This window comes from Telopea speciosissima, chromosome 5, assembly GCF_018873765.1.
Source record: "Telopea speciosissima isolate NSW1024214 ecotype Mountain lineage chromosome 5, Tspe_v1, whole genome shotgun sequence".
In the NCBI taxonomy this organism is placed as follows: domain Eukaryota; kingdom Viridiplantae; phylum Streptophyta; class Magnoliopsida; order Proteales; family Proteaceae; genus Telopea; species Telopea speciosissima.
In genome coordinates this window covers 17,267,836-17,295,625 of record NC_057920.1, presented here as the reverse complement: position 1 = coordinate 17,295,625, position 27,790 = coordinate 17,267,836, and the positions used below count along the sequence as shown (strand labels likewise).

At 39.3% G+C, this 27,790-nt stretch overlaps 2 protein-coding genes across 3 annotated transcripts; one reads left to right on the top strand and one right to left on the bottom strand.

The window, feature by feature from the left end:
* The first annotated feature begins 112 nt into the window (after window positions 1-112).
* Window positions 113-17,863, top strand: LOC122661664 (GDSL esterase/lipase EXL1-like). 2 transcript variants are annotated; one of them, XM_043857141.1, is made up of 6 exons: window positions 113-419; window positions 571-701; window positions 798-1,031; window positions 2,024-2,279; window positions 2,400-2,611; window positions 17,853-17,863. In XM_043857141.1, exons 1-5 carry the CDS (start codon window positions 137-139, stop codon window positions 2,588-2,590), a joined length of 1,095 nt encoding a protein of 364 aa, XP_043713076.1. In that variant the 5' UTR covers window positions 113-136; the 3' UTR covers window positions 2,591-2,611; window positions 17,853-17,863. The 2 variants fall into 2 exon arrangements, with proteins under 2 accessions (XP_043713076.1, XP_043713075.1); XM_043857140.1 differs by lacking the exon at window positions 17,853-17,863 and having other exon boundaries at window positions 2,400-2,772.
* On the bottom strand, window positions 8,354-26,291 carry LOC122661662. Its single transcript, XM_043857138.1, has 2 exons — window positions 25,787-26,291; window positions 8,354-9,488 (listed from the first exon to the last, which is right to left on the bottom strand). Exons 1-2 carry the CDS (start codon window positions 26,093-26,095, stop codon window positions 8,643-8,645), a joined length of 1,155 nt encoding a protein of 384 aa, XP_043713073.1. The 5' UTR covers window positions 26,096-26,291; the 3' UTR covers window positions 8,354-8,642.
* Between the last annotated feature and the right edge of the window lie 1,499 nt (window positions 26,292-27,790).

The window sequence follows — 27,790 nt, the reverse complement described above, 5'->3', positions numbered from 1 at the left end:
GACATATTTATGTATCTCCTGCCAATCCCTGCAATCTTCACATTTCACAAAGCTTCTCGTAGTTCAACAATTCAGACTCCAGAGGGCACAGCCGTTTCATTATTCGTTCAGACTCCATCAGAATCCAAGAAAGGAAATGCAGCCGTCCTCTCTAAACCTGGCTACTTCTTCTTCTTTGGTTCTTCTTCTATCTCTGCTTGCTTGTTTCACCTCTCAATTCATTCAAAAAGCCATTGCAGCACCTGCCAATTCCACGGTTCCTGCAGTACTAGTCTTCGGAGATTCGATCGTGGATACTGGAAACAACAACTATTTATCCACATTGGCTAAGTGCAATTTTCCTCCCTATGGCAAAGATTTCATGGGAGGAATCCCAACTGGTAGGTTCAGCAATGGAAAGGTTCCCTCCGACCTCATAGGTACTCTCTCTCCTTCAACCTCATCCACCACTACTCATATAACTATATATAGACCATCAAGAATGTAGTATGAATCACTAAGGTCTTTATTCAATTTCCATAATTTGTAATGCATCTAATGATCTAAATTACTTTGAGAACTAATATCCAGTTGAAGGAATGGGGATTAAGGAGCTGTTGCCGGCATATTTGGACCCAAATCTAACCCTGCAAGACCTCGTCACTGGCGTAAACTTCGCCTCAGGTGGTGGAGGTTATGATCCTCTCACATCAACTATAGAGGTACAAAGTTCAGTTACTATATATATATATAGATAAAAGATATTTCCACTATATACTCTGATTCTGTTTCTTTCTTTCTGTTTATGAAATGATCAGACGGCTATGAATTTATGGGAGCAGTTAAAGCTGTTTGAAGAGTACATAGAGAAGGTGAAGAGTGGGATTGGTGAGGAGAGAAGCAAGAATATTGCATCAGAGAGTCTATATGTGGTGTGTACAGGGAGCAATGACATTGCAACTACTTACTTCCCTACTCCTCTTAGGAAATTGCACTACGACATCGCCTCTTACACAGATCTATTAGTCCAATCTGCTTCCACTTTCATTCAGGTAACCCTCTTCTTCCTTTCTGTATTACTACTACAGTACTACCACTATAAGAATTTAAACTACAACACCCTGAAACCTAAATAGAAGCTTTAGAATAACAAAGTAATACACTGTACTGAGAGATCTCTCAGGGTGTGCTGAGAAATATCTCAATATAAGAACGGGGAGAAAGAAGAAATATTAGTAAAAGGGAGAAAAAATTCAACTTGTTAATAAAAAGAATAAAAGCTTCAGAGAGAGAGGGGTCAAAGATTGAGCAAAAACCCAAGAAATAAGAAATTATAAGAAAGAGAAATATCTGGAAAAAAAAAAAAAGGAAAACTTTGTTAGAGAAATAAAACATCTACTCCATATAGACTTACACTACCAACGTTCAAGCCTAACCAGATCCATTGTCAAATCAATTTCTTGTGGAAAATATCTGAAAAAAGGAAGACTTTAAGGTTCTGTTGGTTTTAAGAAAGGAAATGTAACATTTTTAGCCTATGATTTGTTTCATCAGATGTAAAAGAAGGGATATAAAGTTCTTGTCATAATTTCTAGTTCCTCTATTTGTTTCCAAGTAAAAACCATGTAAATTTGTACCAAAAAAAAACCACGGAAATAGAATTTTCAAGTAAAATCCTACTCTTTTATACTGATTTTATCTAATAACTTTTTTTAATGATTTTTATTTTAAAGCTTAGGTTGTTTCCACATAAATTCTGTAAAAGGAAAATCCCCAAGTAAAATCACTAAAAATAATAATAATACTAATAATACTATTTTATTTGAACATTTTTATTTCTTACATATTATGACTGTCAACTGTTGCTACCTTAAAAACAAACAGAACCTGAACAAAACCCAAAAATAAAAAGCCTACAGTAAAATATGAAAATTCGGATTTAGAAAAAACATCTCACAACATCTTTTTTTAGCACATCACATATGCACATCTATAATTCTTGTGGATGTGAGGGATGGTTTTCATATACAGCTTCTTCTTGCAGGAACTGTACCGATTAGGAGCACGGAAGATTATTGTTATCAACATACCACCAATTGGATGTGTACCATCCCAGAGAACAATAGCAGGGGGAAAAGCTAGAATGTGTGTAGAAAAATACAACAAAGCAGCCATGCTCTTCAACTCTAAGCTGTCCTCCCAACTGAATTTGCTAAATAATAAGCTCCCCCAATCCATATTCCTCTATATCGATATCTACAATCCTGTGCTTGATCTCATCCAAAATCCTTACACATACGGTAATCACCACTAATAGGTCACCATCATAAAATCAACATTCAACTATTTTGGATTTTTTACCTTGCTGATATAACTATCAATGCCAAGATCAGATATAAGCTAATAAGTGTTTTCCACAGGATTTGAAGAGGCAACTAAAGGATGCTGTGGTACTGGAAAAATAGAAACATCAATATTACTGTGCGACGGAAACCCATTTACATGTACAAACACCTCCAAGTACATATTCTGGGACAGTTACCATCCCACGGAGAAAGCTTACAAGGTCATCCTCGCTCCAATCCTCAACTACCTCAACAGCCTCTTCTGAAGCACATCCCCAACCTGTTATGTTACCTGCTGCACTGCTTCATAATCTCTACTTCATCATATATCTCAGTACACAGTGATCACCCCTTAACTCAAAGATGTCAAAAGTCCCAATTTTCTATCCCCATTTTGGGTTTTCACAATTATTTCATTGTCATATTTAACATAATCAGGATGAGGACATGAGGTAGTCCAATAAACACAAATCAATCAACCATAAATAATGTATCCAGCGGGTTGATAACACCCTACAAGCACGTTCTTATCAATAAGACAGTCTTCTATTTAACACTACACTTTTTTTAACACTATACAGCTAGTATCATTTGTTTCAAAGAATGTCATCGATTGGATAATTATAATCACTTGCTAGACTGATTTTCAATCTAAATGTCCCTTAAAAAGTAGGCCATTCTACTCAGAGAGATGTCGTTCAAGCACCTCACCTATAAGATGTCATTTTTAAACAACAACAAATCAAATGCTATGACCATTCCTTCAGATGGTGCTCTAAAGTACGTGTAATATAAAAGTTAACAAGAAGTGCCTATTTAATTTTGAATCAAGTGATCCACCGGGGAAACACACAGATGCTCTAAATATTTATGGAAAATATGATTACCAGAATGATGTCTTTACACAAGAAAAGAACAACAAACTCAGCCTTTTCCCAACTGAATGGGGTCGGCTACATGGATCTGTGCAAACAAAAGTAGGGAAAACTGAGGTCTACATAAACAAAATATAAGCAAGACGAATGAAGAAATCAGAGGCGAGGAAAGATAAGTGAGAGTAAGAGGGAAGAGGTACAGCCCAACACGTCAGGAGAATCTCAGCTAAATGGGGTTGGCTACATGGATCCTTACCCTTCAATAGGCTCTATCCGAGGTCATACTTGGGACAAGGCCTAGACTATGCATGTCCTTCCTCACTACTTCTATGGTCAGTTTAGGCCTGCCCCTAGCTCTTTTAGCTCCTTCAATCAGGATTAGCTCACTCCTCCTAATTGGGGCGTCCCCAGCATAGATAGAGAACTCGCGAGATCTCGGTTTTCCAACGGGTCGAGACGAGACTTAATACGAGTTCTAAAAGTGCAATATCTCGGTCAACCCAGATCTCAACCCATCTTATCCTTTAAAAGTATTGTAACTCGACAGAACTCGAGATATCTCGATCGAGTTCTATCCAAAACCTCTTTTCTTCCCCTGTGAAGGCTGTGAGCTCATTTTACCTCCGGATTTCAATGTACAACCTGCCGGAGAGTTGATTCAGCTACACAATTGAAGGATTCAGCTACAAAATTGAAGTGAGCTCATTTTACCTCCGGATTGCAACAGTACAGCAACACAATGACATGGGAAGACTATGTGGCACTAGTGGGGACTGAATGCAAGATTCAATCAAATTTTATGTGATGATAGTTGTAACATTGTTAAACAGTTTGATGAATCACTTTCACATTTCTAATGCTTATTTAAGTTGTTTTACATTAATTGAATGCTTTGATTGCTTTCTATTACTAAATTATGTGTAGAGTTGGGTATTTTAGTACGTCGTCGCCTACCAACCTAGGGTCCAAAGTAAAACTCCTATTTGGACTTTGTTTTTGCAAAATCTGATAGTGCCATTGTGTTTAAATGGCCTAAAAAGGTTGAGTACCAAGTTTCAGATCCAAACTATGTGATGATAGCTGTAACATTGTTAAACAGTTTGATGAATCACTTTAACATTTCTAATGCTTATTTAAGTTGTTTTATATTAATTAAATGCTTTGATTGCTTTCTATTACTAAATTATGTGGAGAGGTGGGTATTTTAGTACGTCGTCGCCTACCAACCTAGGATCCGAAGTAAAACTCCTATTTGGACTTTGTTTTTGCAAAATCTGATAGTGCCATTGTGTTTAAATGACCTAAAAAGGTCGAGTACCAAGTTTCAGATCCAAACTAGGTCTAAAACCCATCGAAACCAGGTTTCGAGTTGAAAAAAAAAAATGCACCAACTCAACCGAGATCTCGAGATATCTTGAGACAACTCGGTATTTCCCAGGGTCGAGTTCTGAGTTTTAGTACCATGGTCCCCAGGTCTCCACTGAACATAGCCCATAAACGACTTTCTTGGAGCTTGACATTGATTGGGGCAACTCCCAAATCAGCTCTAATACGTTCATTCCTCATTTTCCTACCTAGTTTTACCGCACATCCATATCTCTGCCACACATAGCTTCTCTATATGACACTTCTTAACTGCCCAACATTCCGCTCCATACATCATAGATGGTCGGACAATAGTCCAATAGAACTTTCCTTTAAGCTTTAACGGGATACGTTGGTCACACAACACTCCGGACGCACCTCTCCACTTCATCCATCCCACTTTAATTTTTTGTGAAATATCATCCTTTATGTCACCTTCTTTGTTTATGGTTGACCCCGGATATCTAAAATAGTCACTTTGCGGTATCTCTCTTTCCTCAATTTTCACCATGTCATTATTTGTCATAGTGTAACTAAAGTTACACATCAAATACTCCGTCTTTGATCTACTAATCTTAAAACCTCTTGTTTCTAGGGTAGATTTTCATAGCTCTAGCTTAACGAATTCATGTTTTTGTCTCATATGCCAAAATGATATCGTCGGCAAAGAGCATACATCATGGGACCTTGTCTTAGATGCTCTTGGTTAAATCATCCATGATACTCGCAAACAAATAAGAGCTTAAAGCTGATCCCTGATGTAACCCAATCGTAATTGGGAATTCCTTGCCCTGAACTTCCACAGATCTCACACTAGTTACCACGCCCGCATACATATCTTTAATTACCTCTACATATCCACTTAACACCCCTCTCTTCACAAGAACATGTTGGATTAAATCTCTAGGGACTCTGCCATAGGCTTTTTCCAGGTTGATAAAGACCGTATGGAGATCTTTCTTGCTAGCTCTATAACCTTCCACGACCCTCCTCAGTAGATATATAGCTTTTGTCGTGGATCTCCCCGGCATAAAGCCACATTGGTTCTCTGAGATATGAGTCTCCCTTCTCAGATGGGCTTCAATAACCTTCTTCCATAGTTTCATTGTATGACTCATTATCTTTATGCATCTATAGTTATTGCAGCTCTGGATATCCCCTTTATTCTTGTAGACCGGAACTACAATGCTTCTCCTCAATTCATCCAACATTTCCTTGTGGACAAAATCATGTTAAAAAGATTAGTTAACCAATATACCCCACAATCTCCTATGGTCTTCCACACTTCTATTGGGATCTCATCTGGGCCTGGTGTCTTGCCTACTATCATCTTTCTTAAGGCTTCTTTAACTTCCACACACCAACCTTATGTATATATCAATGGTGTATGGTGTCTCAGTGAATAATGCAATCCTCCAAGTCAATCCTACTCCAACAATCTCCATTTAGTTCACAAGTATAGTCATCCCATCTCTTTTTAATGTCCTCATCCCTTACCAACAAACTTCCATCATCCCCTTTGATACATCTCACCTAATCGAAATCTCTACTCTTCCTTTCTCTCAATTTAGCTATCTTATACATAGTTTTTTCCCCTTCTTTTGTGTTTAGGTTAATATAGAGATCCTCATATTTCTTCGCCCTAGCCATCCCCACTATCTTCTATCTTCTTAGCCTCTTTTCGGGCCTCAAAATACCTAATTTTATCATCTAATTCTTTAGTCTATTGCCATGTCTTAAAACTCTTTTTCTTGGTCCTAATGGCTGCTTAGACCTCCACGTCCCACCACCAAGTCTCCCTAGGGGCCTGGCGACTATCCTTCGCTTCCCCTAAAACATCTTTGGCAACCACCTTAATACAAGTCATCATCTCATTCCACATCGCATTTGTGTCTCTCTCAAAGTCCCACTTTCCTTGTTTGGCCACATTATCTGTAAATGTACTTAGGGACTCCCCTTTTAATCTCCACCGTCTTATCTTAGGGTACATAGGTTCCATCCTCCTACACTTTTGTGTACTGAGGTACATATCCAGGACCACCAGTCTATGTTGGGTGGTAAGACTCTCCCCAGAGATAACCTTATAGTCCTTACAAAACCTTCTATTTGCCCCTCTTAGGAAAAAATCTATTTGACTGGTATGATTCCCGCTTTTGTATTTAACTAGGTGTTCTTCTCTTTTTTCAAAGAAAGTGCTCACAATGGATAAATCATAAGCTACCGTAAAGTCTAAGATTGAGGTCCCCGCCTTGTTCCACTCTCCCATCCCAAAACCTCCATATACACCTTCATAGCCTCTACGTTCACTCCCAACATAACCGTTCAGGTCACCTCTAATAATAATCGATTCATCCTGGCCAAAACCCTGCACTAAATCGTCCATGTGTTCCCACAATTATCGCTCACTACTTCCATCCAATCCTACTTGGGGTGCATAAGCGCAAACAACATTGACAACCTCTTTCTCCAACACCATCTTGATGGATATAATCCTATCTCCCAGTCTTCTGAACTCCACTACATTGTTTAGATCATTATCCATAATTATGCCCACTCCATTTCTAGCACTTTGGTCTCCCACATACCAAAGTTTGAAGTCGTCCAACACCTTGGCTTTGTTACCCTTCCATCTAATCTCTTGGATACATGTGATATTAATCCTCCTCCTCATAAGATCTATCACCTCCATGCTCTTACCTATTAAGGATCCAATGTTCCACGAAGCTAATCTAATCTACTCTTCGGGGCTTTACTCTTTCCTCTCAAAATACAAGGACAAGAAGACATGACAAAAGGAAGTAAAGAAATCAGAAAACAAAAGGATCCATGTAAAATGTGTATGGCTGGGTATACTAGAGTGCCGGCTGCCGACCTGACAGGCTTGATCTTCAGAATTACCAAGAGCCTGCATATCAGGTTTCTGACTTTGGCAGATAAATATTCAAGGCAGAAAATTACATGTTGACTGCAAACAATAAGTGACATAGGTGTTTCTGTAGACCCTACAGTGCTACCAAAGAGTGCAAACAAAGTTTTGTTGAACTGAGCTGAGTATCTATCAGGAAATACTTGACCATGCAATTTGAGCCTAACTTGGCCAACGACAATCATTTCTTTCCAGCCCAGACCTTCAAGACACAGATGATATCATGCATATTGTTGTGTTTCCAAATTTCAGTTGCACTTCGGATTATTACATTGCATTTGAATGTGCAAAGACACTAAAAAACAGCAGCAGCAGCTAAGCACCCATTAGATTTTTCTTCTGACCAAAAATGGGTGATCTAAGTTGACCTTTTAGGGACCCAACATCTGTAAAGAAAAGCAATCCAAGCGGAAGACCGATTGACAGAACAAAATGAAAGAAGAATTACTTAAATCAGTCACCAGGATCTTTAAACCTCAAAAGAGCCAGGAAAGCACCCAATGTGATCAAACATGTGCTCAAAGGTAGGTCTGCGTTCACTGTGGAGATTAGCATCATGCTATATACAAAGGTAGGTCTGGGTTCACTCTGGAGATTAGCATCATGCTATACAGGCTTATGATTGGTGAGGGCACCTTGACACTCTCCCTGCGCATAGGAAGTTATACTTCCCCTGTTTTAGCGGTCCTACTTTCTTCCTGGAATAAGCATTCTCTTTGGGGGGGGGTGTTGGAGGACAGAACTGGTGAAGTAACAAGATGGTGTAAGATAGTGGTCAATTGGGGTTTTCAACTCCTTTATACAAATGAAACTAAAGTTTCAAATTACCTCTAATAAATTTAAGAAATTATGAATGAAATTGATAAATATCTTATAGAACCAAGCTTCCATGAATATTTAAGCATAAATAAATGAATACAAGGAATCAGCAAACTAATCTGAAACTTTGCCTTATATAAGGTATTCAAGGTTTAAGTCTCCAAAAGCTAAAAGGGTTTATATAAAACCTACAACATTCCTTCTTCTTCATGAGCCATTTGTGATACAGGAAGATTTTTAATGCAAACTTATCCATTACTCCTTTTAAATACCCTCTTTCCACGCTAAACTACAAGGATGCTTAAAAATTGGACAACTTAAACAAGACCAAAATTAATACAGACTAAAACCAAGGAACTGGCTAATGAGAATGGAAAATCCAAGAGCAATTGCTACAAGGGAAGAAGCCCATGTTAGTTTTTCAGTTATTCTAGGGACCCTTTGTTTCAGGGCCTGACTACAAGAACATAAAAACATGGTATAACTACCCATGGCTAACACAGTTCCAAGCAAGAACATACCTAGAAAGGCAGCACCAGCCACACGTGAGGGCAGTGCCAATGCAGGCAACACCATCAACAGTGCATCTGGTTGCAGCCCGTGGACAATACCTGTGGCAAAAGTTGCAAACCCAATCTTCTTTTTCCCAGTCGTTGGCGTTTCAATAGATTCAAGGACACTAACATCACTCTCCCCATTCTCTAGAGCGACACAAGGGATAGGGACTTCTGATGCTTCCCTGATTCCCATGGCACCAATGATCAGTAGAGTTATGCCAACTACTATCGTACCCCACGTGCGGAAAACTTCAATGTGGAGACGGTCCTTCAGTAGTAAAAAAAGCAAGCCAAAAATGACCTGGCCTGCATCATGACCACAACCCCATAAAGCTCCCATAGCAGCACTCTCCAACTGTGTACGCCCAATGGAGAGTGGAGCCAAAGCAGCAAGGTGATCAGGCCCTGATAATGTGTGTAGGCACCCAGCAAAGAAACCAGTCCAAGCACTAGTTAGCAGTTCAGTCCGAACAAGTCTTCCCCCTACTGCAGCAGCAGCAGCAGCAGAGCCCCCAGTTTTAGCAGCAGTTTGCACAGTGGCATAGGCCAGAGGAGCAAGTACTGGATGGATTATGAACACTATTAGAGCAGACAACAGTATAAATGCTCCAGCAGGGATGGTCTGAAACATTTTGACAACAAATAAATCGTGTGAGAATTATCGAGCTTGAAGGAGAAAACAGAAGAACCTGAAATAACTGTAGTCCAATGCCTCTATATACAAATTATGCTCTTGATCAAAAGTATATTTCAAAATGGAAAGTTTAGAAACTTTTGGCATGCAGAAGGGACTTTAACAAATGACAGGAGATAGAAAACAGGATTAAAATGTCAAGCATTTCTTTGATATCAAAACATCGTTTCCCAAGCTTACCAAGCGTAATCATCCATCAAAATTATTTCAAAGAACTAAATGATATTCACCAGGGCACAACTAGCAAACCGGTTGATGCAAGAGCTTATGGTTTGATTGTTCATTACAAACAATTGGATAAGTTTTGGTCATTAGGAACATTGTATTACAGGAAATTGGTTATTTCCATCACTTTCCTCAGAGCATAATATCGGATGGTTACAGCTTCTCTGACTTGCACAATATTAGTGCCATTAAAAGGTTATTGAGTTAGATATCCACCAAGATGAATACCTTGCAATTCCATAAGTTGCATTGGAAGAATAACGACCGATATACTGGTAATGCATCAACCACTGACAGTATTAGAGTGATGGAAATTTTTAGTTTTAAGTATTATTTAGGACAAAGATGGCCAAGCTTTGGCTATTTTTGCAAGAGAATTTTTTCCAGTTTCTCCTGAAGGTTACTGTTCTAGATGCAAAGTATGGCAATCACCTTAAATAATTGGATCAAAAGAGAGGGGAATCTTCCGCAAGAATTTTAATTTCTGCCTTTGGCCCATGGAAGTGGTAATTTCTTGCTTTTTTCAAGGGGTGGTTGGAGGGTTAGAAGAAGAGTGATGCAGATAAAACACAATAGTAGGCTTAATTTAGTAGAAATAAGCACTGGGGTTGGGTTCTATACATGTTGAACCTTTGGTCCAATGAGTTTTCTCTAAAATTATAGACCGCTATAATGGGCGTAAAATATGGGTAAGAGGTAGGAATAAAGGATTTACTTTATTAGTTAGTCTAATTAGGGTCTATTTCTTCATTTTAATTTTTATTAAAATGTTTTATTTAAGTTGGAATAGGTCTCTATGAGTCCAGCCCTGTTTTAAGATGCTTTCTTTATTTTATGTCAAGTTTTAGTCAGTTGAAACTATAATTAGCTAAAAAGGAAACGGCAAAAAAAAATGGTGTTTGATACGGCATGTTTAAAACAGCTCAGAAGTTGAACAGAATGGTCAAAAATCCGGTCAACCATTTTGAGAACGGGAAAAAAATTGAGAATAAAAAATATGGGTTTTAAACGTTTAGATCTGAAAAAAGCAGGACCACAAAAAATGGAAATATCCTCACATAAATTGAAGAATTATTACATATATGACCAGAATCAAACTTCAAAGCAATTATTACATCCAACAAAAAAATATAATTTCTGAGTGATGTTACGTACTTCCACTACCAGTATCTTAGCTGGAAGAGAACAATCACATTACCAAAGAAGACCTACCTTAAGAGGGGGAGGGGGAGGGGGAGAAAAAGAAATTTGAGAAATGAGAACTATGAGGATCCTTAATGTTCAGGGAGAGTAAAGACCTTGGGAGACATTCGGCTTCTCATTTCTATGAGGAGTTAACGTTGTAGGTTCTCGGTGTCAACCATGAAAGCTTCTACGTACAGGTTTTCTTGATTAAGATAGTTCAACAAATCAGGGTCCTCAGGTTTAGACATCCCTAACAGCCTAGCGTGGGAGTAGTTTCTTTTAGTTGTTTTGTTTGTTTAAAATTCCTTTTGAGAATAGATTTGTTTCCTATTGGCTGCTGGCCATCCTATAGCCATTATGAATCGAGTTGTTGTTTCTATTTAAGAGCATACAAGGCCTTCAGGCCCCAACGATTTTTAATAATACTCTTTATGGCCTTTGCCTTGGGTTGTGAGAAACAAGCAAGCTACTGGGGCATTCAGCAGCAACCCTTAGTGGGATTTTAAGGTACAGTTGGTGGCATTCCAACTAGTTCTCAGTGGGAAACTGAGTTCATATCTCTTTATCTACCATCTTCTTACCTCCACCATTGAAAAAGTAAGCATCCAATTCTGTTATTTAATTTCCAGCATCCTCTGAGTCTGAGATTTCTTATTTCTTGAGCTTACACATCTGAGATCACAATTCTGTTCACAGATTTAGTAACCGCAGGGGGCAAAGTATTGAATACAAATCCTTAACCTATTAGGTAACTTAAACTGACTAGGAAATTGAAATAGACTCAAAACAGAGTCCTAATCCAGCCCAACTAAACTATTAAAAGAAAACTACTAAAATCACTTAAATTGAACCACTGGTTCAATTTAAAACATTAAAAACATGAAAATAAAACTAGGTATAGGACTAAAACATCTAATCCCGTATGTAACCTAAATACCCATATTTTAGGCACATAAAAGTGGCATATTACATAGAAAACCCATGGGATCAAAGGCCCAATATGTATATAACCCAACCCTAGACTTATTCCTAATAAAATAAGCCCATTTCGGTGATGAATCTGCATCACATTTTAGGAGTATAAATATGTTCTATGTCTATTATTGGTCAAACAAGTAGTAGTTTGAATTGTATTAAGATTAGGCAACTTCTTCTGATCATGTTAGGAGTTGAGTTCTATACATATTTAAGCACCCTGCCTACTCTTTTTATATAAATGTAAGTAATAAAGTTTTGAAATTTCTTCTCTGGTATGCCGTGTGGATTCATTGTGTTCTTTGATTGATTTCCAGAAGTTCTGAGGTGGATTCCTCAGCCTTAAGGTGAATCTCTTAGGTACTTCTAGAGTGAAATCCCTAAGTCTCTAGGTGCATACCCAGGCCTTATCTTTCTTTTTTTTCCTCCAACTTTTCTGTTGTTCTTATTCCAGATCAGAGAACTCCAATGCAGGTCCCATTTTTTAGTACATTAACTCCATATTCTGTGTTCAGTTTCCCATCTGTTTCTGTCACTGAGTGTTTTATGATCTGTTCTAATAAACCCGAGCATTAAATACCAATTTAAATACTCTTGCCATATCACTGCTGGTACTATATTCTATTTTCTTTCAAGGTCAACTCTCAGCAAGTCAACAGAATGGCACCCGTTTAATCATTAAAGAAATGTTTAGTTTTTTCGGTTTCCTGCCTTTGAAACCTATATTATCAACTGTTTTATCTGATATCAGATCTCTTATTCTGTTCTACCTTAGCACTTCAAACCATCAAAGTTTGATTCCAATCCAACGATTGGGATCTATAGATATGACTAGGTAATCAAAATAGAAACTTCAGTTTCAGATTTAGTAACTCCTCAAAAACTCGAGATCTGGTCCTCAATATCAGCCAAAGATGATTGCCGGATTTACAGAACAGAGAGGCCAAAATTGATAAGTTTTGAGAGAAAACAGGATATCACAGACACAGTTTGAACCCCAACAGAAGAGTCAGTAACCCAGGTCTGTTATGTCCTTATCAGTTTAAATATACCTTCAGTCAGCCACAAGAACAGCAGTGAATACACCCAAACAAACTGATTTTACTTACTCGAAAACTCAGGAACAGAATGAAGAAGAGGATAGAGATAAGGGGATATGACAAGAGCTTCTCACTCAAACCTTGCTAGTGTCTTACCAGCCACCTCTAGCTTCCCACTAGGGTTTTCAGCATCTAACAGAACATTCCTGCTTCACACAAGAGAAACAGCTCATAGCTATAGCTTTTTGGCAAATTCGATGGGAATGTAGTGTAGCCCTTCTCTTATTTATTAACTTAGAACAAAACAGCAACTTAGAACCTCCCTTGCATGGAGAGGAAGATCCTTTACAGCATAGAACTTCTCAAAATTGAAGCTAATACAAATTAGAAACTATCTTCTTGTACTTGATAAATTAGAAACAAGTCACATAATTAGTAACTAAATACTAAGGACACTAAATAGAAACTATCACAAAAATAGGAACTACTGTTACTCCTCCATGCAAGGACCAGACATGGACTGACTTTATGGGCTTATACCTGGCCAAAAACTAAGACCAAACACAACCACAAGGGACTGACTCAATAGGATTGGGTGGCTGGGCTTGATGGGCTTGATGCTGATGTCCTTGATGAGGTTAACTAGGCTGAATAAACAAGCACCAGAAAACCATTTAGAAAACCAGAACTGCAGTGAACCATAACTGAGAAAATAGGGCAGAATATGGTGAAATCAATATCTCACAACCCACTAAACTAATGCTGCTAAAAAGGAAGGTCCTAACAAGGGGAATATGTGTCTGAAATATCAACAAATGAGTGTGAACAGAAAATAGAAAGTATGGGAAATCTGAAAATAGTAAGTGAATTTGAATAACTCTTAAGCCACCATTCCAATGGGCTCCCGATTTGGTTCGAATGTAGTAGAGGAGAAGGGGAAGATAATATTCAAATTCCGGCCCAAAACAATGGTTTGAAAGGACTAAAATCAGCATATAAAAATAGCAATCACATAGGGGAAAAGAAACTGTGCCGCAGGCTGTAGTATTCTGCAAGAAAAACAAATAGAACTAGGAATATTAGGAGTTGACAGCAGAATACTAGGGTTAAACAAACCAGACAGTAGCTCCATCATGTAGCAGCTGATCATTCAAAACTTCCCACACAAACCCAACCAGTTGAAGAACTTAAGTGAAGAGCAAGGAAGAGAGGGACTGGGACTAATCTATATCTTCAGTCAGAGTGGGGGAGTCTATCAATGAAGGTCCTGAGATGTTTTGATGAGCGGAAGTGTGTAAACTTGATTGGACAGCAAGTTAGGGTTAGGGTTTCAGGTTTTTAGAAAGTGTAAACTGAGGGAATCTAGGGTTTAGAGTGATGGGATGGACCCAGGGTTTGGACCGAGTGGTATGGGGTGTGTGAGTGAGGTTCGGTCCAATTTTAGACAGATTCTGATGGTGGAATAGTGCTGTGCAGGTTTTAGGGTTTATCAGGTTTGATTTAAGGTGGAAGGGATTAGGGTTTTAACGGTGGGAATGGGCAGCAATATGGATCGAGTATTCCTTATGGGCAAGGGGTGTTATGGGTGAAGTTTGGTGAATTTTTAATGGCTGGTTATGTCTGTGGGTGACTTAGGGTTATGGGAAATTGAAAACAAAAGGGGGGAAACTTAGCGTTGGGCTGTAGAGGATGAGAAGAAGTATGGGGTTGGGGCTGCTTCCAAATTTACTTGCAGTAGCAGGGAGAAATCGGCAGCTGCTTGTAAGGGCAGTAGCTTGAATAAAAATTGGATCTTTGACAGAAAACTTGAAGTAGAACTTGAAATGAACCACCTGGGCTTCACACCGCAAGATGTCGATTGGATCAGATGCCAATCCCACTAACGAACCACCCAGGCTTCACACCACAAGTTTTTTTTTTTTTTTTAATCCCGAATATTATCTGGGACCCTAGGAAGCCCCTGAACCTTTATTAGATAATAAAAATCAAATCAAACTACAACGGGGGGTACATAACCCGCCTTACCCCGGCCCAAGGAAACATAAGGATCACTCTCACAACTCAAAACCAAGTCAAACTAAAACCCAAAAGCCCAAGGTAAAAAATAAACAACTAGAAACGAAAAACTGGTCAACCAGCCTTATCTTCTCTAAGAATGCGGGAAAGATCAGAAGGAAGCTCCCCATGGGCCTGGAAGGATGTGCTAAGCTTTGATTCACAGGCTAGGTTAGCCAGAAAATCAGCAGCACAGTTACTCTCTCTATAGGAAAAATACACGTTCGCTTCCAGGCTATTAATCAAGTGAGTGACTTCATGGAACCAATACCAGCATTTCCATAATGGGCACGATCTCGTAGAGATTAACCAAACAATGGTTTTGGATTCCGAGTTAACATGGCAATTTGTGTGGCCCATGTTAACACACATGCGAAGGCCATCCAGGAGAGCCCTCAACTCTGCTTCGGTATTGGAGCAAATGCCATAGAAATTAGCAAAGGCCATAAATTCTACCACAAGATGTTGATTGGATCAAACACCAATCCTACCAACCTTGATCAAACACAAGACAATCTCCAAGGGAGAGAACAAAGTTGCAGAGCAGCTTGAGCAGAATTATCTAAAACAATGAGGTCCAAAGGAGCCCCACGGTTGTTCTTTATTTATATTGACCAAAGGCCTACATTCCTATGCAACTTTGGAATAGGAAATCCCAGGCTGAGTCTAAATATAACACACTCCCTCTCTAAAATTCATGTAGAGGTGAGGACCCTAAAATATAACTTAAGTTAAAAAAATAATATTCTAAAATTACTTAAATTGGACCAGTGGTTCAACTGGTTCAATTTAAGACACTAAAACATGAAAATAAACTAAGTATAGGGCTAATCTCATATGCAACTTATGTACCCCTACTTTAGGTCCATTAAAGTGACCGATTACATTGAAAACCCATGGGACCAAAGGCCCAACATGTTTATAACCCAACCCTAGACTTATTTCTAAGGAAAGAAGTTCAGTTTGGTCATAAACCTGCATCAACCTGACCGAGAGTTAGGACCTGGATCAGGAGATGACAGCTGGCTAGGTGGTGGTGCAGGTGTCGCAAGTGCTGAGGTGGTGTCTATTTACTGCTCACGTCGTGACAGACATAAAGTTTCATGGGCGGCTGGACGTGAATAGGAGAAGACTCCCCTTGGGGCCTGGACTGAATGAACTAGAGAAGTAGAAGTAGAGCTAAGAATAGGAACAGTTGGATGCACATCTTCACCGAAAAGAGAAGTATCCTTCCCATGAAGAGGTGTCTGAGAGTAGTAGGAAGCAGACTCATGGAACACAACATTTATAGAAACAAAGACCCAACGAGAAGGAGGTTGATAACACTTGTAGCCCTTCTATATAGCAAAGTATACAATGAATACACACTTAAGTCCCCGGTGATCTAACTTAGCATGAACATGGTGATTCCGGACAAAACAAGCACAGCCGAAGACTTTAAGTGGTATAAGAAAAGGTGGAAGAACCCTGGAAAAGCGCAATAGGAGCCTTAAAGTCAAGAACACAAGACGGCATCTAATTGATGAGATAAGCAGCAGTTAAAACAGCTTCACTCCAATACTGAGGAGGAACGTTCATTTCAAACATAGGAGCACGGGTCACCTCCAACAGATGCCTATTTTTGCGTTTAGTCACATCATTTTGAGTTGGTGTATCAACACAATTGGTTTGATGGATATTCCCCTGAGTAGCAAGATAAGACTGAAAGGAACCCCCAAAATATTCTCTACAATTATCGCTTCGAAGAATTTTGACGGTAGAGTTAAACTGGGTAGGGACCATGGTGTGAAAAAAGTTGAAAAATACGAAACACTTTACTCTTTCAGTCTTTTGATGCATCAAATACATCCAAGTAACCCATGTATGGCAATCAATAAAAGTCACAAACCAACAATAACCAGTAATGGAAGAACAACGAGAAAGGCCCCACACATCAGAGTGAATTAACATAAAAGGAGAAGAACTTCTATTATTCATACTGGAATAAGTTACACAAGTTTGCTTAGCCAAAACACAAGCATCACAAAAGAAATCCCTTAGATTACAGTGTTGAAATAAACTAGGAAAAGCTTTAACCGAAGTGCCAACAGGAGGATAGCCTAAACGCCTATGCAGAAGAAGCAACTCAGACTATACGGAAGGAGAGATGATCTGATGAGCATGACCCACTAAAGAAGTGTCATCATCGAGCAAATAAAGACCACCATGCACCCTACCACAGCCAATTGTTTTCTCCGTCACCAAAACCTAAAAGGCACAGTGAGAAGGGACAAAAGTCACTTAACAATTCACATCAGTGGTGAGACAGCTGATAGAAAGAAGGTTAGTAGAAAAATCTGGAACATGAAGAACATATGCTAAGGATAAAGAGGGAGAACAAGTGATGGAACCCTTTCCAGAAACAGTGGAGAGGGAACCATCAGCCACTCTAACACTGTCTTTACCAGAATAAAACGAATACCGGAAAAAGAGACTAGAAGAGACAGTCATATGATCAGTGGCACCAGAGTCAATAATCCAAGGACGAGAGACGACCGATGCATAATGACCACCAAAAATAATACCTGAGGAGGTTGGGTGAGAGTCAGAGGAAACCAGAGTACATGTAGAGGCAGAAGTAGGAGGAGCAGAAGGCTCCAATCGAGTCATCAAATGCGTAAGCATAGCAAGCTCATCCTCAGAAAGAGAGGAACCGGTACTATCAGGTGCAAGGTCAGAGGTCTCAATGTGATGTACAGCCTGGGAGGATCAATCAAAGCCACGACCTCGTGAGGATGAGGAGGTAGGTCGGCCATGCAACTTCCAACAAAAGTCCTTGGTATGACGTTCCTTACCATAGCAGTCACTACTGACTGGTTCCCTGTCAGAGGAGGAACAATCAAGGGATCGAGGGGGGCCACTTTTAGGTTGAGTGGACCCAAAAGCTGAACGGTCCTAAGTAGTATGCTTTAGCATAGAATGACGGCGGCTGTCCTCCAACTAGATCAATGAATAAGACTGCTCCAAGGTAGGGAAAGGATCTCGGCTAAGTACTTGAGCACAAATCTGATCATACTCAACATTCAACCCAGCCAGAAAATCATAAACTCGGAACTTATTTTCTCGTTTCTTGAAGGCAATAGCATCGGCAGTAAAGGTTGCCTAAAAGGTGTCAAAGAAATCAAGCTCTTGCCACAGACTATGTAACTCAGAATAGCATTGAGAAAGGGTTTGATCCTGCTGATTGGTTTCATGAAGCTTCTTGCGCAGTTCATAAACCTGAGCATCATTCCTAACCTGGAAGTAGGTATCCTGGGATGCTTTCCAAATCTGGGCTGCACTATCCAAAAGAAGATAACCTCGAGCAATCTGAGGTTGCATGGAGTTGATGAGAAAGGCCATCACCAAGGAATTATCTGAACTCCACTTCTTCTGTAAAGCATCAGGGGTAGTAGGCCTCGCAGTTTCACCCGTCAAATAAACCGCATAGCCATGAGAATAAATGGAGAGGTAACAGGAGCGAGACCACATCAGATAATTGCTCCCATCTAATCGAACAAAGCTAACAACGACTACAACAACAAACACAGCCTAATCCCAACTTAATGGGGTCGGGTACATAGATCCAAACAAAACAAAGCAGGGAAAACTGAAGTCCAAACAAAGAAGAGAGTATGAAGAGATGGGGAATGAGATGAGAAATGCAAAAAATGGAAAATGACAAACGAAGAAAATGTAAGATGTAAGTAAGAGGAACAAGTCACAACCCAGTAAATCAAGAGAATCTCAGTTAAATGGGGTTTGCTACATGAATCCTTGCCCTTCAACAAGCCAAGGTACTAAAACTCGGAACTCGACCCCAACCCGACCTTGGGAAAAACCGAGATCTCGGTCGAGTTAGTGTTTTTTTTTTTCAACTCGAAACCTCAACTCGGTGGGTTTTAGACCTAGTTTGGGTCTGAAACTTGGAATTCAGCCTATTTTAGGCCATTTAAACACAATGGCATTATCAAATTTTGCAAAAACAAAGTCCAAATAGGAGTTTTACTTGGACCTTAAGTTGGTAGGCGACGACGTACTAAAATACCCTACTCTACACATAATTTAGTAATAGAAAGCAAGCAAAACATTCAATTAATAGCTAAACTACTTAAATAAGCATTAGAAATGTTAAAGTGATACATCAAACTGTTTAACAATGTTACAAGTTACAACTATCATCACATAAACTGAGTTTGAATCAAATATTCAGTCCCCAGTAGTGCCACGTAGTCTTCCCATGACATAGTGTTGCTGCACTGTTGCATATAGTGCTCCACAGCAAGCATATAAGAGTTGGATCCTTCAAATTTGAGATGAATCTTAAAGATATGTAGTTGAATCCTTCAAATGTGCAACTGAATCAACTCTCCCGCAGGTTACAATTTGAAATCCAGAGGTAAAATGAGTCACAGCCTTCAAATGGGGAAGAAAATAGCTTTTGGACAAAACTCGATCAAGAAATATCAAGTTCTGTCGAGTTAGATGACTTTTTAAAGAAGTAGATGGGTCGAGATTTGGGTCGACCCAAGATCTCGACCGAGAAAATGTAATTTGAGAACTCGTATACCAACTCGACTCGACCTCCCAAAAAAACGAGATCTCGATCGCGAGATCTCGAACTACACAACAAGCTCTATCCGAGATCTTATTTCGTATAAGACCTAGACTATGCAAGTCTTTCCTCACAACTTCTCCTATGGTCATTTTAGGCCTGCCCGTAGCTCTTTTAACCCCTTCAATCTGGATCATATCACTCATCCTTACTAGGGCGTCCCTAGGCCTCCATTGAACATGACCATACCACCTCAAACAACTCTTGAAGCCTGTCATTGATCGGGGCAACTCCTAAGTCAGCTCTAATCCGCTCATTTTTATTTTATCCTTCCTAATTTTTCCACACATCCATCTTAACATCCACATCTCTGCTACAAATAGCTTCTTAATATGACACTTCTTAATTGCCCAACATTCTGCCCCCATACATCATAGCCAGACGTACAAGAGTCCTATAGAACATTCCTTTAAGCTTTAAAGGAATACAGAGGTCACACATCACCCCAGACGCACCTCTCCACTTCAACCATCCCACTTTAATTCTCTGTGAAACATCATCCTCTATGCTACCTTCCTTATTTATGATTGTCCCCAAGTATCTCTCTTTCCCCAATTCGCACCATGTCAATGTCCATCATATTCTGACTAAATTACATGCCATAAACTTCGTCTTCAGTCTTCTAATCTTAAAGCCTCTTGTTTCCAAGGTTGATCTCTAAAGCTCTTCAATTCAAAGACTCAACCCTTCAATTCCAGTTGATGCAGTAGAATTAGTCGATATGGTTACCACTCCAATAGATACAAAGAACTCAGAACAATCAAAGGAGAGACGAGGTAGTGAAGGGATCGATGATCATCAGAAAGGACCAATAAGAGGTAAATAGAGGGTTCAAAACCCGGAAAAAGTTGATCCAAGGCCCAAAACTTTATCTCAACTCAAAACCCTAAAAAATCGATCTCATCAAAAACCCTGAAAAAAAAAATCGATTGGGACAAAGGTGGGCTCTTAGGTCATTTATTTGAGTGAGATCCGAGAACCCAATAAGGGAGAGGATGACCCTCGGTGGCCTAGGGTAGACCCTCCGAAGGTGAGAAGAAGGGAGGTGCTGCGAAGAAAAGAAATGAGGCGGAAGTGGAAGTTGAAGAAAAAAAGGAGAGTGGCGGCTGCTAGGGTCCCGAGATAGATCTCAGCTCTGATACCATGATGATTGAGAGGAATGATTAGACTGCTGGAGTGACAGCCCTATTCTATTTATAATAAGTGTGATGCAGATTCATCATCAAATAGGGCCTGTTTCATTGGGAATAAGTCTAGGGTTGGGTTACATACATGTTGGGCCTTTGATCCCAAGGGTTTTCTATGTAATAGGCCACTTTAATGAGCCTAAACTAGGGGTATATAGGTTGCATACGGGATTAGCCCAATACTTAGTCTTATTTTTGTGTTTTTAATTGAACCGGTTTAAATTGGTTGCATCCAATTGGTTCAATTGGTCTAATTTAAGTGAAGTGATCCTATTGGCTAAGAGGTTTTTATATCCTATTGGCTAGTAGAGAATCTTTTTTATTTTAAGTAGTTTAAGTTGTTTTTAAGTCATTAGGACTCTATTTTGAGTCTATTTCAGTTTCCTAGTCAGTTTAAGTTAGCTAGTAGGTTAAGGATTGGGTTAGGCCATTCCTTTTTAGTGTCTAAGTCTAATTTTGAGTCTTTTATATAAAGTTCTAAGAGGGCCAAGTATTGAAGACGAATTTTGATTAGTAAAACTCAGCTTTATGCTTGTTGCCTTTGTTGCTGCCTTTGCTCCATCGTGAGTGTGCCTTGTGAGTAATATCAAGGTTGCCTTGTGAGTAATATCAAGGTGAAGGGATTGGTGGATCTCCAATCGACTCCTTGCATCGTGAAGATCGGGATGGCTGCTACTTATCTCCTTGCATCCTGTAGATCGGGAGGCCCCATTGTTCATCTTCAAAGTTGCTACCATTGAAGATTTAATCTTTCAAGTAAGTAGTTTATTAATTCAGCATTTAACCTTCTTCTTCTAATCCTCTAACCTAAGCTCCATCTACTCCTATTATCACCCCTTCCATTAATCCATAGATCCATTAGAACCCTAAAACCCTAAATCCAATTCTGCCCTAAATTGCAGAATTTTGTAACTCATCCAAACCCTAACTTCTTTATGCCAAAATAACCCCCTAGACCTGCCCATTAACACCCTATAAACCTCTTTCCTAAAATCTGCCCCTAAACCCTAGATCTTACAAACAGTCCATTTTCATAAGGCATCCTACCCAAAACCCTAGAATTCCAACCTCAACCAAATTTGATCCAACTTACACCATTAGACTCATAAAATTCTGCACATCATTACCAAATAAAACCCTAAGTCGAAACCCTAACCATAACCCTAATTCTGCCCTAATTAGCCTAAGCTGTCCCAATCGGCCAGCCTTGTTAAGAGATCCTATTACCCTGGTTCCTAGTGGGATTACTCCTACCTAGGACTACATTAAAGTGACTGTACAATAATGCCCCTATGGACAGATTTACCCTTATACCCATATTACATCCAATATTACAACAGTTTATGTACAGAATTTTGGTACATCGAGATACATGGAATGAAGGAATCACATGCATGTGAATTAAAAAAGGGTGAGTTGAAGTCGAGCGAAACCCCAGTCCCACTCCTATACCCTTCCTCTGTGAGAGACGGAGAGTGCTTCCGCTGAAACCCTTTACAGAGTCTTCCTCACTGAGAGCTGCGAGCCGGCAACTACAGTCCCACTGGCAGCAACCCAACTGGTGCTCCGGTGGCAGTGGCTATGGCCGCTGCTGCCTTCCTCCTCTTTTTCTTCCTTCTTCTTCTTCCTCCTCCATTTTTGTTTCAGTTTTGTAGGAGTCATATTGGGGTATCGATGGTGTCAACCGTATCAGTACCATATCGACAATGTATCAATCGTATCAGTTTATGGTTCTAGTTGAGCCCATTACCCACAGGTTTTGTGTCCTCTTGTTTCCTCCACAGGTTTTCCATATCCTCCTGCATCACTAGTGGTATGACTACTTGTTCATATAAGAAGAAAGTACAAGACTAAAATGTCTAATACTTTTGGTCCCAGATAAAGACTATTAAGTCAAGAACTACCTCAAGACCCCCTGTCAAAATAGTATCAGCTGCAACAACAATGTAGCGCTTATGTGCTGCATTGCTAGACAAGATTAATTAAATAACTTCAACCAATCAGATAAAAACAAAACACAAATAAAACATAGGATAATGTTGAACGTTACAATGGAATACCTATGAAAGTAAAAATAGACAACAAATTTCTTCTGTATTTTGGGAGTTAATCAGTTGATATCAGATCAGGAGGAATTATAGATACCACAAACCAACATATAAAAACTCAGAAACCATCCACTCGCAGTTCAAACTTCAAACTGTCTTCAGCAGCTAAATTTTCTTTTTAAAATAATTAAAACAGTTCATTGGGGAAATCGTGTAAGAGAAACCCTACCTCTCCAAAAAAGGTGGACCTTGCAATACTGTACAAGGCCACGAAGCACAAGTTGCAGAACTGAACACATAAAAAAAAGGTATTTACAAGTGGAACACCAAAAAAAGGGCTCATTTGAAATTCCCTTCAGTTAAAGAGGTGCATTAAGAAAAGGCTTAGCTTCATATACTGAAGCAGATTCCAACTAAGCCGGTGATTCCCACATTTCATGAGAGTATGAATTCTACAGTATTTTGGTGGATGCCTGAGCTCTCATCACTCTCGGATGTGACAATATCAGAATAAGAGAATCAGTAAACAAGAGAAGAGAAGAGACTGAGGAAGAAGAGAAAGGAGGCTGCTAGAGAGTTTAACAACTGATAGCAGCCTCCCCCGTTCCAATCTTATTTATAGAAAGAAACATAGTACGCAGGCAGCTTTCCTATTCAGACTAGGAAAGAGCAAAAGAAAGAAAACTAAACTAACAAACTCCTAGTACAACTAGGAAAGCAGAGCTAAAGGAGAAAAGCATATGGTCCACGATAGAGGGACTCCTTCTATCGTGGTTTAAAGAATCATACCCATGGTTTAACATTGGAAATGGAATCAGGAAGATGAAGTAGACCATTCCCAATCCTGAACTCTGCATAGAGCTTATAAGGCAGTAACAAAAGCCAATGCAATAGCCAATAGCATGATACACAATGGAACAACCGAACAACTATAAGATCTCCTTCAAATTATACTTTTTTTTTCGATAAACAACAGGTTTATAGTTTTGCATAAGTCGAAAACTTTCAACATGTTACAATTCAAAACAGAAGCCATCAAGATATAGTTCAATGGAAATATAGCAAACTATGCACACTAAGTCACAAAAACTGTCATCAGAGTTTGAAGGTAAACTTGCACCAGTATGAACAGTTATCTGTACAAAAGTATCACAACCAAGTTTAACAACACAAGTCAGACCACTGGGGCTATAGAATATTTTAGATTGGCTATTAAATTGTTAGAAACACAAGAACATATTTAAGACATGGGAGGCAAGGGGAGAGGGTATGTGAAATTGAAGAACTACAAACTCATTCAAATACCAATTTAAAAAATCTTAAACTACTTAATGGATTATGAGCATCATAGTTCAAGCCAACAATAAGAAAGGCTAAAGCAAAAAAAAATCTTCTGGGAAAAGTAACAACAGAAATTTATTAGGATGGAGTTCCTAATGTACAATGCGTCTCTAACTAAACCAAGTAAAGCTGGCAAGATGGGTTGCTTAATGGTGCTTCTTGAAACTGCTGCAGAGCTCTAGGATGTGAATCTTGAGCCCATCAAAATTCAAGAGGACCTCCGCTGTTGTAGGCACCCAATCATGTCCTCTTAGTCAATTAAAAGATGAATGGAAAAAGTAATCACAGAAAATTTCGAGTCTAGGTAAATCATATAAACAACTTTCCCTTGATCAACTCCAAAGACCCTCCAAATCCAGCTGGAACAGGTCTTCGAACTGATTCACCTCCAAATTATAACCCAGTCAAATTCATGTGTAACCTGGGCCACAAGATGAGAAAATGCTCTTAAAACTATGAACTGAATGAACCAGCCTAGAAACACCCTCTTTATGGAGTAGTCTAAATATGGGCACCCAGTAAACAATGTAATAAAAGTTGTCCAGTAATCTCAACGAATTAGATACATGCGCTTGATCAGGAAAGCTAGGTACCAACAATCCCAAGGGAACTTCTCATTTTTCGTGGAGAATGCAATCTTCCAATCATTAGCGAGGCTTGCTTTTTTTTTTTTTTTTTTTTTTTTTTTTTTTGTGTGTGTGTGTGGGGGGGGGAGGGAGTAAGAATTCACTGCATTTGGGTCTATATGCAATCACCCAGTCCCATGTGTGGTTTTTAGACTTTGGCCTTTCATTGGTTCAATGTATGCTATGTACTGGCAGAAATGCACAATCTCATTCTATTAACAATAAAATCTCTCTTTGTTACCAGTATAAAACGATGGTGCCAAGATCTAGAATTTTGCTTTTTTTACCCTTTTGATGTGCAACAAGATCTAAATTTGCTATAATATATCATGAGGTTCTCTCCTCTGGGCACATATTTTCACCTAAAAAATTCCTTTCTGAAACAGGTTGGTATAAAAAGGGGGGGGGGGGGAGGGGAGTTCAATCAATTTAATAGAAATTTTAGCTTACTAAATCAAAAATTAGAGCAGTAACCCTAAAAACGCTAAATGCATTAAGTTGGAGGAAGACAATGCAAGCAAGAGAGCAAATAAGATTACACAATATGAAGACAAGGAGACACATTATAGCCAACAGCTTGTTAAGTTCACATCTTTCTCATTTCTGGGCATTAAACCAATTCCTAGATCACTCCAATCGATACACTTCATAAACATGGAAGTGTCCAATTGATTAGGAGCCTAAAGTTTAAGCCAAAGCAAGATAAAAAAGACCGTCACCCATTTCTTAGTCCCCATTCAAGGATTCTCTCTGGTATTTAGAAATTACTTTTTTATAAAAATAATTACAAAATAGATACAGAAAGAGAAAAATATCATCAGCCAACCAAAGAAAAGTTTCATCCAGGAAAGAGAAAATTCTTATTTTTGGATTCTGAGGAGGGATTGTGGAGAGGGGGGAAAAGTACATACTTTCCGCTGCTTTGAATCTCCACCTGCGATCTGATCGAGAAAAGGGATCTTGGGTGCATTCTGAGCAGGGACGGGCAAATCCAGAGCCTTTTTCGAACACTGAACAAATAATTTCGATGAGGAACAAGAAGAAGATTGTGGGTCTTCCGCGTGTTTGTAGAAAAATGAACCCACCCGTCTGAGTTCGGCACGAGGAAAAGACACAAATTTTAACCTTCTAGCATCAAATGGAACAGCTTGAGGGAGAGAAGGAAAAGATTTAAGAAGGGTTTTAGAAGGTAGAGGAGAAGAATAGATAAGCCTCTCCATGGCCTTCCCTCTGCAAATTCCAGGCCTGAAGAGAGCTTCAAAGTTGTGAGTTTTTTAGGAGGGAGAATAGGGAAGATAAAAGACGAACTTTCAATTCACATACCGAACCAATGAGTCGTGTGAGATTAGCCTTTGATTTGGAATAAGTATAACAAGCCGAACCCGGTCAACATCGATGGCTGTGGCTCTCTCTCTCTCTCTCTCCTGAGTTCAACATTTGAAGGAAGAAATGGTCAGACAAATCGCCTCTGCCTCAACAAGGGTAGGTGAGTTTGTTTGTAACAGCTGCTTCAATCACATCACAAGATAGGGAAAAATGTCTTGAAGATCATGAGACCACAGTAGGAATGCGTAGATTCCATGGTTTGAAGTATCGGTATCGGTATCGTCTTGTATTATGCAATACATACCGGTTTTACAAGTGATCGATACCAATACCATGCCAAGCCAACGCCTCTCTCTCTCTCATTGAAACCCATTCATGCTCAACGGGTATCAGCATGGATCGGCTCAACAGTTCCAGCTTCTGAACCTTTTTGACTGTTCCCTCTAAAAGTCAAGAGAGAATATAAACATGTCTAGGAAATCTAATGAGTGGATGATCACGATGACACGTTTAAGAATTAGTTATCACAAAAATGGAGAGACCACCATTAATGATCGTGCTTCTCTTCATCAAAATAAACATAATCATGGTAATCTATAACCTTATCTGTTATTGTGTCTTGTATTTTTACCTTTCCAACCATAATTCCATTATAATGATTAGTAGTGGAGACAAATTAAATTTTGGGTGAATTAAACTTGATGAACACAAGGAAATTTATCCTCTTAAGTGTGGGAAGTGCACCATACTTAAGAATCCAACCGTATACCTAAAACTTGAAAGTATAAAAAGACGGTCATTATCCATGTTTTTATGATTGGATTCTTAGGAGTGGTGTATTGGGCACCGCACTTTAGAGGATGAAAATCCATGAAAACAATTGCATATACATAAACTTGGTGTGGTGGGGTGGGGTGGGGTGGGGGGGTGAGGCGGGGTGAAGAACAGACTTACCCTCGAGCCTTGGCACAGTACAGAGATCGAATCTTCTATGGCTAAGTTCGCATGCCATGATCGCAACCCGAGCCTCTCAATAATATGAAATTTTTTTTTTTTAATATATTACAAATGAAAAGTAATTTAGGCCATAAACGCAGCCGTGCCACCTTGGGGAAATTGAACAACTCATCCTATCCCGCAATCTTTCGAAAGCAGAGGGAAGGGCGTCTTAGTAGCAAAGATGGACAACCATGACTCAGCCGTAGAGGATTTAATCTCTGTACTGTGCCACTGAGTCATGGTTGTCCATCTTTGCTACTAAGACGCCCTTCCCTCTGCTTTCGAAAGATTGCGGGATAGGATGAGTTGTTCAATTTCCCCAAGGTGGCACGGCTGCGTTTATGGCCTAAATTACTTTTCATTTGTAATATATTAAAAAAAAAAAAATTTCATATTATTGAGAGGCTCGGGTTGCGATCATGGCATGCGAACTTAAGTCCGGCACCGCATGGTTGGGCTCTTTAACAAGGTCCAATTATGTCTCTTCAATGGGCTTACGAATGAACGTTGTATAGCAATTTACTTGTTTTCTCAATGGATCTATGAGTTTAGACGCAGGGTTGGCCGGTTGAACACCAGTCTTTGTATTA